Here is a 21,604-nt window from a genome sequence, read left to right as displayed (position 1 = left end):
AGTCCGACAGATCCTTGGAAGTCTACAACACACTGAGGTCCGAATAGGGGAGGGCTTCAGCACACCAGCCTCTTCTGCGGCGCTCAAGGCGGCATCCAGTGTCAAGGAGTAGGAATTATCATTGCAGCAGGGGGGGGTCAAACGACTTCAAATGGGAGAGGTTGGTGGGGGGCAAAACAGTGAACAAGACACACCGAAACCTGGCCTGACCACCTCGGTGCACCTTGGCTCTACCCAGCACCACAACGCATAATGAGCGATTGTTCACCATCTCATTTGGACCATGACTCCTGTTGGCTGCTGTACTGTGTGCAGCAATTGTCCTCCGGTTCTCCAAGGCAACAGATCAGCCCAAATGCTAAACATGGGAGAATTATGAATATGGGGGATGGACCTAGCCCTCATACGACTTAGTTGCGCAGCCAAGTTTACGTTGAGATCAAATAATGACTTACTTCTGTATGATCAGATTTGTATTCACCTTTTTCTTTATACATTTTTTTTAAAGATTATTTTATGAAATATTCATAACATGTGATAAAGTACACAATGCAGCCATAACACATTAATAAACGACAGGTAATATGGTCATTCTAATCATGTCCAAACAATTACACATTACAAAGACAATGTGACATATCAAAAAATAATTCTAATCAGGTAATGACAAAACAAACAAAAACAACAATTTATTTAGATATCAATATTGAGTGATATGTAAAAAACATATATGCAAAACATGTACAGGTCCTACAACACCCTAAACAATCAAATAGAAGGTGTCTAGGACAAACATTGGGAATACTTCACAATTCCTACATTGGGGATGAAAAAAGTTGTAGTGTATCCCTCAATAAGGAAAAGAACCAATACCAAACTCCTCAATGTTTGGTTGTATGCCAAATGGCTTCACGGGGAGAAGTTGTGGGGGCGATACAGCGAACAAGCCACACCGAAACCTGAGGCGGTCACCTCCGTGCACCTTGGCTCTACCCAGCACCACAAAGCATAATGTGTAGTTGTTCACCATCTCATTTGGACCATGACTCCTGTTGGCGGCTGTACTGTGTGCAGCAATTGTCCAGCCTCCTGTTCTCCAAGGCAACAGATCAGCCCAAATGCTGAACATGGGAGGGCAGCCGAGCAGGAATGTGCACCGTGTAGGGGTTCCTCCGGGGATGAGCCAGCAAGGTGACCTGGCGTTCGTAAAAGCCAAATGAAGGATTGACATGGGAGCAGGAATGAGAGGCGTGGCCTGATGGCCTACAGTCTGCCCTTCTTCTCTCTCTTCCACAATGCAGAGACACATGTCTCCAATGGGCGGGAACACAATTTCTAATGTGTGGTCTGCAGGTTATTAATTTCTCTTACTATATGTCAGATGATTTGAGACATTAAGACAGTCAGACTTAATAACTCATATTTGGGAAACATTTGACAAAATGGTAAAGATCAACTTTAACATATATACCATTAGGGCTTAAAAATTATTATTTTGTAATTACTTTTTTAGTGAATTGTAGAACATTTTCTGATTACAAGGTACGCATTTTATAAACCATGAAGACCGTATTTTGTGGCAGGAGAATAGTTCTGATGTGCGACTACTATGCCTAAAGTAAGGGAATTTTAGGGAATAGCTTGAAATCTAGCGGGGCACAGCACATATCTCATATGGTTGAGGCAACAGTGTACCCCTCTCTATGTAGACATTCTTAGCCCCCTCGGGTAGCCTGAAGTTGAAGGTACGTAGAAGGCTGGTGAAGAAGATGAAGATTTCAGTCATGGCCAACTGCTCCCCGATACATCCACGAGGTCCTTCAAAAGAAAAACAAGAGAGTGGGTGTCATTTATTTGAAACAATGTTTTTACCCCATTATATATTGCAATATATTCGTTGTAGGCACTGATTCACGTTATCTGGCAGAATGAGTATATTATTGTATACTGCAATATATTTCAAGACCATAGAGGTTTCTTCTTCCGACATAAAGAGTTGTTATAAGAAGTAGGATGCTTACGTAACACTAGTATGTGCTGCAAAATAGTAACACATCTATTTTTATTTTTACAGTTAAAACATTGACATCACAAGAGCAGCTTAGTGGAAAAGAAAAGGGGGGGCCACACCACCATCTGCAATACGCAGATGGAAAATAAGTTTGTCATGTCATTCAGTAGTCAGGAGGGAACTAAACGAGCTCAAGCTGTAATTCAGCTTCAAGGGTTTAGTAAGTAAATTTAAGACAAGCCAACATATACCCAAATTATTTGAGCTACCACCCCCATCTGTGAGTCAATTGTGTGGGCTTTCCCAGGAAGAAGGGCCAGACAGGCTTGATTTGAGCTTTACAGAGTCCATCTCCAGCGAGATCTAAGTGGTAGCCACAGTTGGTGCTCAACTCTGATAGGTCCAAGGTGACAGACTCTAGTGGACTGGGTCCATAAATGCTGAAGCAGACAGCTAGGCACCTAGAGCATTCTTTGACAGATGTAGACCATAAATTAAAGGTTAGAAAGCAAATGGAAGTATCTTTCCCAAACAGTTTCTGTTTAGTTGCAAATGACACAGAACAAAAGTAGATTTGATTGCTCTAAGATGGATGTATGACGTTACAACGCATACTTTTACTCCGCATACCATTACAACGCGGTATTTACAACGAATACCGTTACAACGCATAGCGCTTTGGGGTGCTGGATAGTGGTAAGTATAATTTACTATTCTAACTCCAGTCCCCGTGGACCCTAGGGAAGGTGTTGGATAGTAAATTAAACTTACCTCTTATCCTAGAGCGCCCCCCAGCGCAATGCGTTGTAATGTCATGCGTTGTAATGCCCGCGTTGTAATGGTAGTGCGGAGTAAAAGTTGCGTCGTAACGGGTGTATACCCTCTAAGATTAATTTCATTATCTACAAATGGAAGGAAGGGGCTCCAGACAGGGTAGGGCAGCCATGTTTTCTTTGCTTTCTATGACTTCTTCTTTGCTGGTGACAGCATTTTATGGAGCATGTGTGTGTGTGTGTATTTCATAGGCTGACAGTTTACTCTTTGCTCTGCATGCCTCCTTCTTTTCTGGTCATACGGTGATGTCTATTTAGTGGAGCCACTGTGTGTGTGTGTCAGTGACATCCATGTTGTCTTTCTTCTCCATGCCTCCTTCTTTTCTGGCCATGTGGGCTTGGCCAAACCCCACGCCCATAGGAGCCTCGGGCCTTGGAGGCACCCCAAGTATTTATTACTTATTTGATTTTGCAAATGTGATGCAGCACATCTGCTAGACCCTGTCCTAGACAGGAAGAGGCTGAGAGGAGGATCACCCTAGAATCAATAGCACCCTCCCCAACAAAACCAAAGCAGATGTCTCTTAGCGCTGCAGTGACTGCAGTCATGGCAGAGAGTAGTGAATCAAAAATCCAATTGTCCTAGCAGCAAACCAAACCTCCATCACAGGAAACTCTGTAGCAACCATGGTCTGCTACACCTGATTTTCCAGAGATAGGAGCAGGGCGGGAAGTTGAGCTTGCTGCTGAGTAAGATGTTGTTATGACTGCTCTTTCATTAGGCACATCAGCTTCATGATCCCCTGCAAGCAAATTAAAAAGGGATTGCCCATATTGGACAAGCTCTCTTCTGATGATCTTGACATGGATTGGAACGAGACCAAGACCCGCCACAAGAGACAAGGGAAAACAAAAGTTTGGGAAAGCCTTGGAAGTGTGTAGTTTGATGAAACAGTGATTGATTGTTTGTCATCGATAGTGGGATAGAGCAAGTACAGATCACCTCCATTCATTTAGTACCACCAAAACTCTTCTTCCATCTTTTCAAGAGCCCAAACCCTAAAGCAACAACCACCACTGCCACTGCAGGTACTCCCCACCAAACAGAAAAGTGAACAGAACTGCCTAATTCCACCTTAGCAAGTTCCTCAGGTATTGGCATGAAATCTATCCCACAGTTTGGGACCTCTTTACACTTAGGCAGCATGTTGAGCACTAAGAAATCACCATGCAAACATGAAAAGTAGCTTGAAAAAATAGGTCTTAGTGACAGAAGAGAAGTTGAACTGATAGAAGGTGGCAGTGGTGAGGAAAACGATGTTCTCATTCGAAGCAGCTCTGTGACTATTGCTCATGTTGCCCAATCATCAGCCACAGACACCTCCACACGACACAAAGAAAAGAGGGATTTAGTCACTCTAAAGTGTCCAAGTAGCTTACCTGCTATCCATAGGTCACTTGTGGAGGCCTCATCACGAAGGTATGATTCATAACAACCACTACACAATTTATCTTCATCAAGGAGTCATTGTACCACCAACCCCAGACTCAAACCCAACACCAAAATAATCTCTATCTATACAATGGGAAGCTTGCCAAAATGTTAGCAATTGACTTCCTGACTTTTTTCTTTGATAGAAGTAGAGGGATCTCTGGCATTTCTGCAGACCCTCTATGCAAAATAGAAGGTTCCAAATCAGATCTATATTTCCACTGTGGCTGTACGATGTTGTACCATCAAATGCTGCAATTGGTTGGCAAAGCAATGAAGTAAAGTACTATTCAGTCTTTTCAACCCTCTACAGACATGTGGACTAGTGGCTAAACCACAGAATGCATTTTCATAACTTCACAATGGGACTCCTTTAAGCAAAGGTCTTTTGATTGAGGATGCTTTTTGAGTGCCTTGCATCTGTTGCAACGTTCTCCATAGAGAAATGAAATACAACTGACAACTTCCTGGAAGAATGTCACCCCAAAGTCTTCAACCCAGAGGTCTCCGCACTAGATTTGTTGCCACTACAAATTGTAGGTATATTGTCAAAGCCATGGCTCACAGAAGATGCTTTGAAGTCCTATATTTAGCACATTGTATCAATCTCATTGTGAAGGACTTCCTAAAAAAAGATACAGTAGTCAACAGCAGTAGTAGTAGTCAACTGTCTGTCTGTCAAATCTGTGGCCCACCGGAGGGCTTGAAAATATTTACAGACATTGGGGGCATGAAAGACAGGTGATGACTGGGGCCCCACCAATGGGGAAAAATCGGCACTATGATTCCCGGCATACCATTCACTGGAGAGTGAATGCCAATGAAGGTGAAATAAGTCATGGTGCATCCCAGGTTTTTGCTATCCCCCAATCCTATGATTAGTGGAGAAGTGTGGCTCACTGGTTAGAGGAGGCAGACCTGGAAGCAGAGGTCAGCCCGGGACCAGGGTTCAATTCCCGGCTCGGCGGGGTCTTGAGTCCTAAAATGTCCATGGACTCGACAATTCTCGCTCCGGTGCCTACTCGATTCACGGGTTCACACTCTGCAACTCTGGGCAATAGCTTGCTTAATCTCCAGAACGGCCCCTCGCGGCGGGATGCCTGGCTTTCACCTTGCGGATACCCTGCCGGGGTTATCTCACAGGGGAATACCAGGACGGGTTCCCTAAGCAAGCGCTTAGAAACCGCTTGGTGATTTGCGCTATATAAATTCCTGTACATTTACATTAAGGTGCCAGCTGCACCGAAACGCATCAGGAAAAGCAATTATTCAGACTTGTTTACCGGTTCCGTAAATAAAAGGCTCATGTTGAACCACCCTCTGTTTGGAGTGCGTCCTTAAAGCTTGGAGGCTCTTTTTTAAAACAATATATATATATATATATATATATATATATACACACACACACACATACACACATATATATCAGTGTTAGCAGTGGTGTCTGCAGTGAATTTATATTCAGTTTATATGAGTTTGTTTCATCTGCAAAATGAATAACTGGGATAAGGAAGATGGATAAGGAGGTAATAGCTCAATTACTTTCAAGCAATCTTCATTACTCTGAGTCCTGGTTTTCCTCATTTAACTCCTAAATCCTACCCTTCATGCATTGTTACCTTTTTGTGTGTCATAATTGGGTATTACAGAAAGTGATAAGTTGGAGCAGACATTTATGGGAATATCAAAGAAAAAAGAGTAAGGTCCATTGCTTGAGTCAGAAAGATTTTCTTCAAAGCAATCATTTAACTTATAAAGATGCCTGTATTAAGGAGGTGAATCTCAAAATGTAGGAACTAGGACAGGGAAGAAATGGAATCAAAGTAATGAAGACAATAAGTAAGTATTCAGCCTACTGTACATTATTGATAAAACAATGGAAACATTTTTAAGTTAAGTAGGGTATTTCTAACTTTGGCTTAAACAATTCAGAAATTAGTAAAGGTCATAGATAACTTTTATGGCATGTGAATGAACTTGCATCTTTTGTTGATGTTCTAATTGTTGTTCAAAGCATGTTAGTCTTAAATTATAAAATTCAACTAAAATATTAAATTTCCTTTTGCAAATGTTTTCAGTTTTTTTTAAATACTCAGAAGACTGACACATAAACATTTGGGACTACATGTGGCATAGTTTTAAGTAACTATAAATGTGTTAGTGTGAAATAGGACCACACTTGAAATGGTAGCATTTAAATTATTAAATAATGATCATAGCAGTTAAATAAACAACCCACCTTCGTTTAAAAGCTATACAGGTTTTTAGGTATTTAAAAAAAATTGGATTGTTAATTTAAAAAGCGGTGAGCATGCAATAGAAAGATTAATTATTACTGAAAGACACCACTCTCAAATCTTTATTGTGTATATTTTCTATAAAAAATGTGTTTTTCCACGTAGCAAAAATGGTCTATAACTATATTACATGTTCTGAGGTTGGACTTTGAAGCCAACTCTTCTATTAAAAGGACAATCAAAAAAATTGATCAATTACTTCTAATCACTGGCGATTCCTCTAGGAAATATTGCAATCCATCATATTTTATTCCTTTTTTGCTAATACTCAAGGGATCAACCATACTGATAAAAAGCAACCCTGCCCAATAAAATGTATAGGCAATGCCATTCTCCCCCCAAAATTTGCAAAATCAACTTCATTTTGGCCTTTGTGCAAAACCGGCTTGCATTAAGGCCTTACTGAGTCTCATCAATGATGTGCAGCTTGTGACCCTTGGACCAAAGAGCTCAGAACCCACATATGACATGCTGCACTCCTACTTATGGAAACTGATTAAGACCACCAATCAGAGACAAATGGGTGATAAAGTCAATACTATGTGGCTACTTTTTTTTTGTATTTTTTTTTTTGGTTTTTGTATAGCGCACATACACTCCAGGGAGCATCTCGGCGCTGCTGACTTCACTGCAAAGATGGAGAGTTAGGGGGTAGTAGCTGAGCTTTAGATGTCCTTAGACTAGAGTCTTGCATTTTGCATCAGATAGTCCATAAATCCAGGTTTTTAGGAGTTTTTTATAGATTTTTTCTGATGGTGATGCTCTAAGTTTAGCTGGAAGGGTATTCCAGGCTTTGGCGCCTAGGACTGCCAAGGATTTACCACCCTTGGTGGACAGTGGAAACTTGGGTATGGTCATTAGATTAGCTGTGGCTGATCTAAGTTCCCTATTTGGGAGGTATCTGTGAAATTTGGTTGACAGATATTTAGGTCCACACTTGTGGAAGCCTCTGTATGTGATCAGAAGGATCTTGAATAGTATTCGTTTTTGGATGGGTAGCCAGTACAACGCATTCAGAGCAGCTGATGCGGATGATCTTCTAGGCCATCTCAAGACAAGCCGGGCCGCCGTATTTTGGATCATTTGCAGTTTGTGCAGGGTAGATTTTGCCGCTCCTGCGTACAAACTGTTGCAGTAATCGATTCTCGATGTTATGAGAGCGATTGCAACCGTACGGCGGGCGGCCAGTGGGAGGTAGTCAAAAAACTTTCTGAGGCCCTTGATTATGTTGAAACAGACACCGGCCACTTCTTTAGATTGCTGTTTAAAGGACAGCATATCGTCAAATTTTATACCCAAGTTGCGTGTTGCATTGATGGTATTGGGGGGGGGGGGGGGTTCTGCGTCTAAAGGCCAGCATGTACGAGGGGAAAAGATGTTGTTTTTCCCAAAGGGCAGGATCTCTGTTTTCGCAGAGTTGCACTTGAGATGGTTATTGTGCATCCATCCAAAAGTCGCAGTTAGGCAATCTTTCAATATCTGTTCGGCCTTCCCTGTATCCTCATCTAAGACCAGGACCAGTTGGGTGTCGTCCGCATATGCAACCGTGGTTACATTATGCGTGGCAATTAGGTTGATCAAGGGTGCCATATACAGATTGAACAAGGTAGGGCTCAAGCTAGAGCCCTGGGGCACCCCTGACCTAACCTCCTCCTCTGAGTAGAAGTATCCCAATTTGGTTATCTGTTTTCTGTGGAGCAGAAAATTTTTGAACCATTTCAACACGGTGCCCCCAATGCCTGCCTCAGTTAGGCGATGTAGTAAGATGGTGTGGGACACCGTGTCGAATGCTGCAGATAAATCCAGAAGAATTAGGACTGCCTTCTTCCCCTGGTCAAGAGCCGCTCTTATGGTTTCTGTCGTTGACAGGAGTGCTGTTTCTGTAGAGTGGTTGGCTCTAAAACCTGCCTGGTTTGGATGTAGTATATTGTTTGTTTCTAGAAATGAGGAAAGTTGTTTATTTACCAGGGTTTCGGCACATTTGCATAAGGCGGGGAGTTGTGAGATGGGTCTCAGGTTAGTTAAAACGGATGAATCATGTAATGTTTTTTTTTGTAGGGGTTTTACTATCGCCGTCTTCCATGTGCTGGGGATTTCCCCCGACTGGAGTGAGGCGTTTATAATGGTATTAATCATGGGGTTAACCTCATTTTTAATTTCATGGACTAGTGCAGGAGGGCAGGGATCAAGTGGTGATCCTGATTTAATTTTTGACATTGTATGAGATATCTCATGCAGATCAATTGTAGTAAAAGTATTCCATCTGATTTTATCTGGGTTGGTTTCTAGAGTTAGATTGTCATTATTTGCAATCACTTCAGGAAAGTGTTTTGTGATGTTAACTATTTTTTGTTCAAAATAATCTGCGATTTCATTGCAGAAACTCTGTGATGGAGGGATTTCCTGTGACAGAAACCCTGGGTCTCTAAAGCTTTTTACCACGCGAAAAATCTCTTTTTGGTTATTCTGAGATGTATCTATTTTGTTTGTAAAATAGTTTATTTTAGTTCGTTTAATTTGCGCATGATAGTTTCGTCTAGCAGTTTTGTACTTATCTTGGTCTTCTTTTTTATAATGTTTACGCCATGTACGTTCGAACTTGCGTACTGTGCGTAATGTCTCTTTAAGATCTTTTGTGTACCAGGGGGCAGAGATTTTCCGTTGTTTAGATTGTGATTTAGTTGCTCCTCCCGAGGTTATTTTTTCTCCTATGGTTTTCATCCATTTTTCATAGTTAAGATTATCAGAAAACACATTGTCAGTGGTCAAAGGTTTGTTTTCTTTAACCCATATGGGTAGATCTGGATGTTCAATTATTTTTGTCCAGCAAGGAGTTATTTTCTGAGGTCTAGGTCCATTCGGTTGGGTTTTGTTAGTTTCCCTTGTTGTAAGATGAAATGGTATAAAACTATGGTCAGTCCACGTCTGAGGCAAAGGGGTAGATACATTGATGGTCTCAAGATTAGAATAGACGCAGTCTAAGGTATGGCCCGCTATGTGTGTGGGGTCTTTTGTAAAAATCTTTAGTCCAAGCATCTGCATGATATCTTTAAAGCATTGTGCATTTGGGTCTGTCATATTATCAAGGTGAATGTTTATATCTCCCAGTACTGTGAAGTTAGCTGCTTTAAGCGTCAAAGCAGTGATTACTTCCCCCATGCTATCCAGAAAACCATCCATTTGTCCTGGGGGGCGGTAGATTAATGCTCCAGAGAACATGAAGGAGTCATGGGCCTGTATATTGAAGGCTAAGCTTTCTGCACCTTTAATATCTTGTAACTCAGAAATGCTGCACGTGAGTGTCTCACGGTGTATTATAGCAATTCCCCCTCCTCTATGTATCGGTCTGTCGAGTCTTTGTATCTTATAACCAGCTGGTAGTGCACAGGTAATATCAGGATTTGACCATTCTCTTAGCCATGTCTCTGTAATCATAAGACAATCCAGATTGTTCTCTGCGAGTAGGTCATATATGTGCAGGGCATTCTTGCACATGGAGCGTGCATTTATTAGTCCACCTGTAATAGTTTTATATATACTTTTAGGGGAGGTCTTAACATAGGGTTGTAATGTCAATTTACACATCATACATGTAATAGGTCCTAGCCATTTATCAACCTCTATGAAATGGTTGCATTGTTTAGCGGTGGAGTTAAGAGACAGAAATGTATCTCTAGTTACCTGTTCCGATGGCATTTTGAGCAGGTACAGCAGCCCCCAGCCCGTCCTTAGCGCGGACGGGCGCAGACGGGCTGGACTTTGGCTCGACTTTGGCGCGCTTCCGGCGCGCCCGCTGATCGCGTCCGCTGCGCGGGGGGAGCACCGTATGCTTTTATACACGAGGCTGGAAGTCTAGAGCGCTGGGGCAGTGACTACGCCCAATATGTCTGCCAATAATGCTGCATCTCACTCAGCACCTTAGTCGGCTGGGTGTGGGGCGATTCTAGCGTGTTTGGCTGTCTATTTACAGCGTTTCTCTAAGGACAGTGCTCCTTGTGAAAATACAAACACTTTGCGGCGCAAATTATAATTTTTAAAATAAAACAAACAGTTTTAAAAAACAAGCAAACAGTTTTAGGTGAAAACGCTTTGCAGCTCAATGCTAACCCCCGGCTTCCGCCTCAGGGGAGTGAAATTGCAGTGGGTCTCGAGAGCAGAATCTAATCTCTGCTTTTATACACGAGGCTGGAAGTCTAGAGCACTGGGGCAGTGACTACGCCCAATATGTCTGCCAATAATGCTGCCTCTCACTCCGCACCTTAGTCGGCTGGGTGTGGGGCGATTCTAGCGTGTTTGGCTGTCTATTTACAGCGTTTCTCTAAGGACAGTGCTCCTTGTGAAAATACAAACACTTTGCGGCGCAAATTATAATTTTTAAAATAAAACAAACAGTTTTAAAAAACAAGCAAACAGTTTTAGGTGAAAACGCTTTGCAGCTCAATGCTAACCCCCGGCTTCCGCCTCAGGGGAGTGAAATTGCAGTGGGTCTCGAGAGCAGAATCTAATCTCTGCTTTTATACACGAGGCTGGAAGTCTAGAGCGCTGGGGTAGTGACTACGCCCAATATGTCTGCCAATAATGCTGCCTCTCACTCAGCACCTTAGTCGGCTGGGTGTGGGGCGATTCTAGCGTGTTTGGCTGTCTATTTACAGTGTTTCTCTAAGGACAGTGCTCCTTGTGAAAATACAAACACTTTGCGGCGCAAATTATAATTTTTAAAATAAAACAAACAGTTTTAAAAAAACAAGCAAACAGTTTTAGGTGAAAACGCTTTGCAGCTCAATGCTAACCCCCGGCTTCCGCCTCAGGGGAGTGAAATTGCAGTGGGTCTCGAGAGCAGAATCTAATCTCTGCTTTTATACACGAGGCTGGAAGTCTAGAGCGCTGGGGCAGTGACTACGCCCAATATGTCTGCCAATAATGCTGCCTCTCACTCAGCACCTTAGTCGGCTGGGTGTGGGGCGATTCTAGCGTGTTTGGCTGTCTATTTACAGCGTTTCTCTAAGGACAGTGCTCCTTGTGAAAATACAAACACTTTGCGGCGCAAATTATAATTTTTAAAATAAAACAAACAGTTTCAAAAAACAAGCAAACAGTTTTAGGTGAAAACGCTTTGCAGCTCAATGCTAACCCCCGGCTTCCACCTCAGGGGAGTGAAATTGCAGTGGGTCTCGAGAGCAGAATCTAATCTCTGCTTTTATACACGAGGCTGGAAGTCTAGAGCGCTGGGGCAGTGACTACGCCCAATATGTCTGCCAATAATGCTGCCTCTCACTCAGCACCTTAGTTGGCTGGGTGTGGGGCGATTCTAGCGTGTTTGGCTGTCTATTTACAGAGTTTCTCTAAGGACAGTGCTCCTTGTGAAAATACAAACACTTTGCGGCGCAAATTATAATTTTTAAAATAAAACAAACAGTTTTAAAAAACAAGCAAACAGTTTTAGGTGAAAACGCTTTGCAGCTCAATGCTAACCCCCGGCTTCCGCCTCAGGGGAGTGAAATTGCAGTGGGTCTCGAGAGCAGAATCTAATCTCTGCTTTTATACACGAGGCTGGAAGTCTAGAGCGCTGGGGCAGTGACTACGCCCAATATGTCTGCCAATAATGCTGCCTCTCACTCAGCACATTAGTCGGCTGGGTGTGGGGCGATTCTAGCGTGTTTGGCTGTCTATTTACAGCGTTTCTCTAAGGACAGTGCTCCTTGTGAAAATACAAACACTTTGCGGCGCAAATTATAATTTTTAAAATAAAACAAACAGTTTTAAAAAACAAGCAAACAGTTTTAGGTGAAAACGCTTTGCAGCTCAATGCTAACCCCCGGCTTCCGCCTCAGGGGAGTGAAATTGCAGTGGGTCTACTTGAAAACCTTTATGGGTGGTAATGGGTGGTAATGCTACATATGGTGCAAAAGAGCATGCTGTAGAAAGAATCAAGACTTACCTGCAGCGAATGGCATGAAGGCCTCATTTCTCACAAATTTCCCATCTGTGTCAAGGAAATGTCCTGGATTGAACTGATCGGGTGTCTCCCAATAGTCAGGGTCATTTAGTAAAGAGTACAGATTACATGATATGTATGTGCCCTGAAAGGAAAACAATAAATAATTTGTTACAGTCACAAAAACAGCACCAACCTACAATCTAACCTATGGCAAAACACATATAAAAAGTAGAACATATCAATTTTTATATTACAGGCCTTATAAACTTTGTTTAAGAGTTTGAGTATGGGCCCTTTCCTATTGATGATCATTGAACAAGGAAACAAACAAAACTGTGTCAGATGTTGGTAAAAAAAAGACTGGGAAAAAGTTGTGATAAAATACAAGATGTACTGGGCTACTTCAGTTGAGGTAGTATATAGAGATTAGGAGATTAAGCAACACTGTTTGTAATTGAGGAGCATTTTCAGTGAACTCTGAGAGGATTCTTGTTCTCCTATTAAATAGTGGGGGGATTTTAAACATAATATGCTGTAAATGAGTAGGGAAATTTGAACCTCCCAGATATTTATAATGTTGCATTCATTGATCAACTGGTGATTAGAAAAACATATATGTCCAGGATTATTTATGAGCCTCTTTAAACATGTGCACATGTTATGAAGGCTAAAGACACCAGCTCTTATTTTTGATTCTGTTTGATGGCACTTGTAAATTTATTGCAAAAAGAATAAATGATCAACAGAATACAGAACAATGTCATACATTCACCTCATTCATCTGGGCCTCAATCTATTGCTGTTTTGCTCCCCATGCAATATGCAAATCAGTCTTGACCCTACTCCCTATAGGAACAGTCCATCTCGAACTGCCAGGCCAGGTCCTCGCTGGCAGTTAGGGCTGGACTGTTCCCATGAGGACTAAGACTGATTTGCATATGCGTGGGTCTGATGGGGTGATGAAGTGAGCTAAAGAACGATGATGGACTCAACCCAGATGTGTGACAAGGATGAGTGTCGGAAAAGTTGCAGTGCTCTGTCCATCATCCTTGTGTTTCACTTGTAAATGTATTCACTCATGTGGTAATATTCTGCATGGTTACATTCCTAAATATCCCCTTTCCTGAATACTAGGCACTAGTAAATCAAGCTATTTGCTCATTAAGGAGGACTTGCATTCATAATGGATTTTTTGAATGGGTCCCATTGTGTCCAAAAACACTCTCCATAAATGGTTGCATAACACACTGTACTCAATGGTGAGATGAGCAATGCAAAGGACTAGGTGGAAGTTGGAATTTTAATATGTAAATAAAATGTCTCGTTCATGATAAGGAGATTTTACAAATGCTGTCTAAATCGCTAGTACATTGTAGCTGTTACATTAAAGAGAGAAGTCTCTGAGCAGAGCGTGAGTTAGATAGTTATAATAAACATGAATGTATAAGGTTCTGTCAAGGTTTCAATCAAGGGTATTATATAGCCTTAAAGCCCGCTGTAGTGGGCTCTACCAGCCATTAGAAGCCTGCTCCGGCGTTTAACAAAGGAGCGGGCATTCCCAGGGCAGTAGAGCACACTTCGGAGGGCTCAAAGGCTATTAGAACATTCTGACCATAGAGGGCAGAATGTTCTAATTTGTCAAACACATGCCTCACGGAGCCCAAGGGGTCAGTGAGGCTTTTTGTTCACATCAACAGCTGTGAACAAACATTAGAATGTTGGAGCTCCGGGCTCTTGCCGGTCATTAGAAGTCCGAAGCACTCAATTGTTTTCAATGGAGCTCCTAAAATTCTAATGTTCTGATAGATGGTATCCCGTTGATATTTGATATTGATATTGATATTTGATATTTCTTGAGCCTGAATACCCAAAGGTAACTTGGCGCTAAGGACCTTCAGCACTGACCAGAGGCATATAAGGCTTAAAATGGAAGAGAAAACAGCCAAGACTTCAGCTATTTACGGAAACTAAGCAAATTAGACTGGCCTTTAATATGTAATGGCAATGTGTTCAATAGCTGACCAGTGGAAAAGACAAAGCTGCTTCCACCACAGGAAGCCTACTTTATCCTTGGAACAGAAACTATATATAAGGAGGCAGATCTTGGTCTTCTCTGAGTGTGGTTTTCCTAAGGTAGTCAGTCCCTACTCCCTTGAGAGCTTCATGTGTCAGACAAAGTGCCTTGAATGCAACTCTCTTCCTTACAGGAAGCCCTGTGAAGTTCCACCAAGGCATTTGTTACTGACATGTGTTTCGGAAGCTTGTTAAGAAGTTGGGCAGCTGCATTCTGCAGTGTCAGGAGATTTTTTTTAATGCACCCCGCAAGGTGCATATATGGTGGGCGTTACAGTAGTCGATCCTTGACAAAACCAAGGCAATGACCACTGTTTCTTGCAGCTGAAAAGCAATGAAAGGCAGCACTTTCCTTAAGGATCTTAGCATAAAAAAACTTGAAGAGGTCAGTTTGTTCACCTGTTCCTTGAAAGACAGATCTGAGTCAAAGACTACTCCGAGGTTCCATACCTTAGTGATAGGTTCACGGAAGGGATTAAGTGTCCCGAGCCACCATGAATCATTCCAAAAAGTAGTCTCCTTCCAAAAATAAGAACCTCTGTTTTGTCTCAATTTAAGTTCAGACAATTAGAAGACATTCAGTGGGCAATTGATCTCATACACTTGTTAAATCTGTCAGCAATTTCTTTTAGGTTGCCGGCAACCTAGATCACAATCTGTGTATCATCAGCACACGCAACTGTGGCAAACACAAAAGAGTAAATCAACTCAGCCAAAGGAGCTACATATATGTTAAAAAGCATTGGGGTGAGTGAGGACCCCTGAGGGACGCCACAGGGAAGGGAAAAGATCTAGAAATAAATTCACCCTGTGACACCATCTGCTCCCCATCCCTAAAAAAAAAAGAGACAAGATCATGCACTAGTCCAGAAATACCAATGTTGGATACACGATCTAGTAACACGAAAAGTCCAAAAGGACCACTGCAGCTCTCCCTCCTGAATTTTTATTAGATCTAATCTCTTCTGAGACAGCTATCAGTGCTATCTCTTTACTATGGCCTGCTCTAAAACTATTCTGTCCATTGTGTAGGAGGGAATTCCCTTCAAAATAGTCTGCCAAACATGTATTTAGATGTTTTTCAAGTAACTTAGCTGCATATGGAAGCTGTGATATTGGGCAAAAATTATTCTACTCTGTAGGATCCAATGAAGGTTTATTTTAGCAGAGGCGATATGGAAGCCTTCTTCCATTCTGGTGTAGTGCCGATATTCTTCAAATTCATGAGAGCTGGAGCAAGACTCGCAGCCAGATTTTGTACTAGCTTAGGTGGGCAAGCATCTGAGGGGGCTCCTGGCCTAATGTGCTTGATTAAAATTATCACTTGATCAGCAGTTAAAAGGGGAAAATTACATAGTTCTGATCTTTTCTAGTCAGCAAACAAGGTTTCTGCACTCAATTAGATGAGGTGCAGAGATAACGAACTCCTTGTATACTGACTCCACTTTGTTTTTTAAAAAACTCAGCTAGTTTATCCAGAACGCCTGGCAGGGGGGAAAGATGGAAGCAAGACTATAGCTTAAAAGAGACTGAACTACTTAAAAAAATTATTCATAGGAATTTGAGGCAAATGTAATTTTCTCTGAAAGCAATTAGTCAATATAAGTTTTTTATATTCACAGATTGCATCTCTATATCTTCTTTTGCCTATCTCATTGTAATTCAGGGCCAGATGTAGGTGGCTAAATACCGGTCAGTAATGCCGAAATTCGGTAAATTTCAGCGGTACCGACCGGTATTTAGCCATTCCTAATGTAGGTAAGGAATTGGTAAATACCGATTCCTTAATACCAATTCCTTATTGCTCTTGCATTTAAGGAATCTGTAATACCAATTCCTGACATGCAATGTAGGAAGCATATTAAAGAGTGCTTTTGAGTCTTAAGAAATCAATAATAACCAACAACTTCAAGTTGGTGGTAATTACCGATTTCCCTTAAAAAAACACTTTTTTGCTTTTTTTAAAGTGCCATGTGGCACACATCCATGCCCTTAGGGCATGGATGTGCGCCACATGTCACACATGCACATTTAAGGGGTGGAACAGGCTGTCCTTTGGACACCATGGCACCCTTGAAATACCTCCCGGTATTACCGATTCAGTAATACCGAATCGCTAATACTGAATGTCTACACATTCATTCCTATAAGCACATAGAAATGAATGGGTAGGTATTCCTTATTACTGAAACTCAATTACCGATTCGGTAATAAGGAATATGAAAGATTCGGTATTTTTTACCGAATCTTTACCTACATAGGAAATACCAATTTCTTAATAGCGAATCTGTAAAATTCGCTATTATGAAATCGGTATTTCTGATTTACCTACATCTGGCCCTCAGTCTCCGGGATTTCTCCATTCTATGGCATATTTGTTTCATAGATCTAAGGGCAGAAGAGAACCGGGGGGCAGATGGATTTTGTCTAAGCAATCTAATTTTTTTTGTCCGTACATGTTTGTGGACTGCCTTACTAGGTGAAATCATGATATTGTGCAGCCGCTTTGTTGAGGCCAATAAGTAAAGTCAGGCTAAATTGGTATCAAACTCATTGCGAGCTCTCCAAAATTAGTTGTATTCCATAAATAAATGGATATATTCTTCTCAAGCATGTCAGCAGGAGGTTTTGGGTAAGAATATTAATACTAAACTGGACTATCGCTATCTATTATATGGCTTGCTGAGTTCCTGGCAATTTGCACCTTCTGCTCCAACCTAAAACAGATCATCAATTCCGTAAGCTGTACTGAATCTTTATCATTAAAATCCTCTAAATGAAAATTCAAATCTCTTAACATAGTGAAATTAGGGTATTGAACATTAATATCAATATAGTTATATAGACCATCAAGAAACTTAGCCTTAGATCCGGGGAGAGCTTCTTCTAGCCAAGTTTCAGTTAAGAAAACTAACTTGAGAGTATAAGACTCTCCAAATTCAAAGAGCTCATATTTGATTTTAACTTATTATCTAACATTGATCTGAAAACAGCATATCAAGTGCGCTGCTTGCACTGATCACTGTTGTGTTCCTAATTTTTGATCAATACCTTTGAGACAAGTGATAACATTGCAAGAATAGCAGAGATAAAAATTTAGTTTAATCTCAGGATCTAAATAGTAACACAGTAAGATTACCTGTTAAGATCGAGCAACTGCTCCTTTGAGAAAGAAAGAAAATGGCCAGGAGTCCTGGGGCATGGTGTATACGGGCACTGAAAGGCGCAGACAGGCTTGCCTTTGGCAAGCCAGCTGCGCGGTCGCACTCCCATAGATGTTAAATAGTCCCCTCCTTGGAAGACTAGAGCATGGCTCTCTAGACAGTGGTGTCGCTCTGTCTAAGCGGCAAGTCAGGATGCCCTTAAACATTAAATAAAGTGCCTAGTGAAATAAAATGTCACCATTTTTTTTAAAAGCCTCTGTAGAAGTTGTTTAAAAATCATTAACATGCCCCAAAAAGCAAAAGAATGAGGAAATGATTGTGGTCAGACCATGGAACTTTATATAATTTCCTTTTGCTATTCTTCAATCAATCAATCAATCAATGAGGGACATCTGTATTGGAAAATCCATTGATAGCCCCATTAGATGTCTAGACGTGTTATGGGAATGCAGACATCAGCAGCATGGTAGAGTTCTTTGTGACATATTTTCGAGGGCAGATTTGTTATAACACAAAATTGCAGAGCTGCAACCAATTGCTAAAAGATGCAGACTATTCCACTTTACTCAATCCAAGGAAGGGTTTTACTCTCATATTTGTTTTCAAGACTTGCAGATCAAGAGATAAGTGTTTATAAAATGGTGTGAGACAGGAATAATTCAGTTACCAGATATTCCAGGACCTTTGCTAAACAACTTCACAGTAATCTAAGATGATACCAAGAATAATGCTGGAAATGAAAAATCTGGCACACTTACACACATTGTGAAATTAATTTCTATTTGGGCAGTTTTTAATTTTAACTTTGCAAAACTAGAATATGTCCAGGAGGTCAAACAATTTTAGATCCTTACTTTATGTACTGTAGCTATTCTACTTGTAAATAAGGGCATGTTCTAACCCAAAGATTTAGCTCCGATTAGACCTTGAGTCTATCAAATCTAATTCCATATCTCATACAATTTGTAAGCTCCTCTACATCCTGGACCAGGCTCTGAGATAACTTGGTTATCCAATAGTAGTGCAATATTGTCTGAGTCCCTGGGACATCATAAATACTGCCCAATAACCTCTGCTGAAGGACCCATACAAAACGACTCAAATATTGACTGAAGCCTAACGAGACCTACAGTCACTTTGTCACTCATGTCAATGTGGCCACATAAAGTAACAAAGTAACATGTACGACTTGTCCACATGTGTCGAAGAGCAGCAAGGAGATAGAAACTAAAGCCCACCTTTAGAATATGGCTGTCGGTCCATCAGAGCAAGAGCAGGATGTTCTCTGCTGCACTGGTGGTCGAGTGATCACCATACTTTGAGATCTCTGCCAGGCAGAACCTTCAGCAGAGCTGTCTGCATGGTGGCTCTGTTGAAGGCACTGAAATCTTTCTCAGAGGGACTCATTTTTAATGCTCCCCACTGCCGAGTTTTTTGTTCTTCCCAGGTTTGTTGAAAGGGATACCCATAACATTTTTGATAGAGTATCCCATCGACCAAACTCTTAGGGGCCGATTACGATGGCGGGTGGATCGCCATCGCTGGGCCAGCGGCGATCCGACCGCCATCTACCTGAAAATTCCCACCACCAAATTAGGATGGTGGTGGGAATGTGAAATTTACAGCAGCGGAAGGAAACACCGTCCCCCGTGGTCCCGCAAGGCGATCCTTTTCCGCCCACCTTGCGGGACTCGGTACAATAGGGGCATTTTTGAAGTGCTGTGCAGGCACCGCCGTGGGCATTACGATGCCTGTCTTTTTTGGCGGAGATCCCGCCGCAAAAAGACAGGCAGAGAATGCCTTTGGGGGCCTGTTATGGGCCCATGGGGGGTGGGGGGGCTGCACGTGGCGGCTACCTATGTTAGCCCCCTGCATTTGCATGTAAAAATTGGCAGACACCGCACGGTGCCTGTCACGTTGTACATTCAAATGCACAGCATGTAGTTTTACATTGCGGCGGGTGCCGTTAGCAGCACAGCCCGCCACAATGTAAAAATACGGGATGCGCCCGCCAGTGTGATGGGCACATCGTAATTTGTATAGCGGGACCGCTGCACCTATTGCGGGCGATGCCTTTTGACAGTGCGATGTCGGGTAGCATTTGTCCGCTTGCCACCGTAATCGACCCCCAAGGGAGGCCTAAGTGTTAACTTTTAGCTGTTAAAATTAGTAGAAAATTGATAGAAGTTTATTTGGAACAAAAGACTGGAAATTTGCATTTTAGGTTATTCAATGTCATAAACGTATTAAGTGGGCCTTTTTTTATAGTATAATACAGGCAAACCATAAAGAAATATCTGAAATATATTTCAATAGCACTGTATTTCATTCCATGTTTTACACAAATAATTTGCATACATTTATTTGATGATTGTTCATTTTGTTGTACCTTCTGTTTCTAAGCCACCTTCTCTTTCTCAGTGTTGTTCATTCAAGCCAGCACGTTTGTTGTTGTGAGACTGCATGTGTTGGTTATTTTTGTCACAAATGCACATTTTTCACTTTATATTATTTTATACTGTACTCTGGTTACAGTTAGATTTAGTTGAGATAATTCTGATTTCCAGATATAACCCATAGTTTTCAGCTGCTCAAAGCATCCAAAATCACCAGGTGAAATTCCCGCTGAAATAAGGAATTACAGAACAATGTGACCCACAATTCCTGATTCCTGTAGTCATTGCTCATTTCTTAGTGGACCTGTGTTGCCACCTATAATTGCATGGTAACTCTGCCCCTACAATAATGTGTAGGTGAACCTTGAATTGGCATTGAAAGTACTGAAAAAATGGGGTTTGTTGAAAACAAATCTGATTTAAAGCCAATTCTGATTCTGCAGTTTCTATGCTTTATGCTTCCTGGTGGATACCTTCTATGTCTTCCCAACTCCATCAAAAGAGAATTATTGTTATTGAATAAAAAAACAGTTGACCTTCACAAAATTTGTCCGGCTATATTTAAATTACTCTCATCTTGAATTTATGTTGTGTTCCCTGGTGTATTGCTTGTCAGGATCCTGCAGTGTCCGAGGCTTCTGGCACTTTGCAAAGGTTAATATTGCACTTAGTTTAGAACAACCCTTGAGCATGGAACTGATTTGGTAGTTAGATAGCATAGAAAGTTGCAATGGTCCAGCAATCTTTGGCATATTAATGCATGTGGTCGTAGATTCATATGTTAATGAGTTAGGCTATTGAAAAGGTGTGTGACTCAAATATCAATTAAAAAATGTCAAGTGAAATTAATTTTTTTGTCAAAAATAGTATCATTACAAAAATAGCGAATAACATACTATTGGACGTATTGATATAATTTTGATGTATATATAGCATTTCCAACAATATTGTTGTAGCTAAAAAAGTTCACTTGAGTATAGTTGTGTTAAAGATTCTTTTTAATTCATTTGAAATACATTAGATAGTATATCCATTTGAGATATTTGGAATTATTAGCACAAATTTCCTTTACTATCGAAGGAAGCACATTCCACTCATGGGAAATCTTCTCCAAAGCTCTGGGCCAACACGCCCCATCGGCCGCTACCCAACCAGCACAAAAAGGGCCCCAACTAAAACAAAACATCTGGGCGGGAACAAGCCAGTGCACCCACTTGTCATCAAGTCAGCACGCCGAACTAAGACAACTAAGGGGCGATATAAACAGAGCAATCCGCTCTATCCGCCAAAAACAGCGCAACTGCCGGCGCTGTAGATGTACTAAGAAAGCTCTGAACAAGGAAAAAGAAAATCATTTGGCGCGCAAAAAAGGACCACACGGAATCACTCTGGGCTAAACTACTTCACAATGCCAAAACGAATAATAGTGCAAGATTCTGGCAAACAGTCAAGAGCATTGA

General features: G+C 41.5%; 1 protein-coding gene across 1 annotated transcript in view; it reads right to left on the bottom strand.

Annotated features, from left to right (window-relative positions):
- Positions 1-483: 483 nt before the first annotated feature.
- LOC144792921 (cytochrome P450 2J4-like) overlaps positions 484-21,604 on the bottom strand; it is a 97,466-nt gene continuing 76,345 nt past the window's right edge. The window contains exons 8-9 of the mRNA XM_078668122.1: positions 12,512-12,653; positions 484-1,818 (exon numbers count right to left, since the gene is read on the bottom strand). Coding sequence (XP_078524248.1) covers positions 1,649-1,818; positions 12,512-12,653 — 312 coding nt within the window. The 3' untranslated portion in view covers positions 484-1,648. The remainder of the gene's footprint in view (positions 1,819-12,511; positions 12,654-21,604) is intronic.

Source organism: Lissotriton helveticus, chromosome 11 (assembly GCF_964261635.1).
Source record: "Lissotriton helveticus chromosome 11, aLisHel1.1, whole genome shotgun sequence".
Lineage (NCBI taxonomy): Eukaryota > Metazoa > Chordata > Amphibia > Caudata > Salamandridae > Lissotriton > Lissotriton helveticus.
Note: the sequence above shows the minus strand (reverse complement) of the source record. Positions and strands in the feature narration are given on the sequence as shown.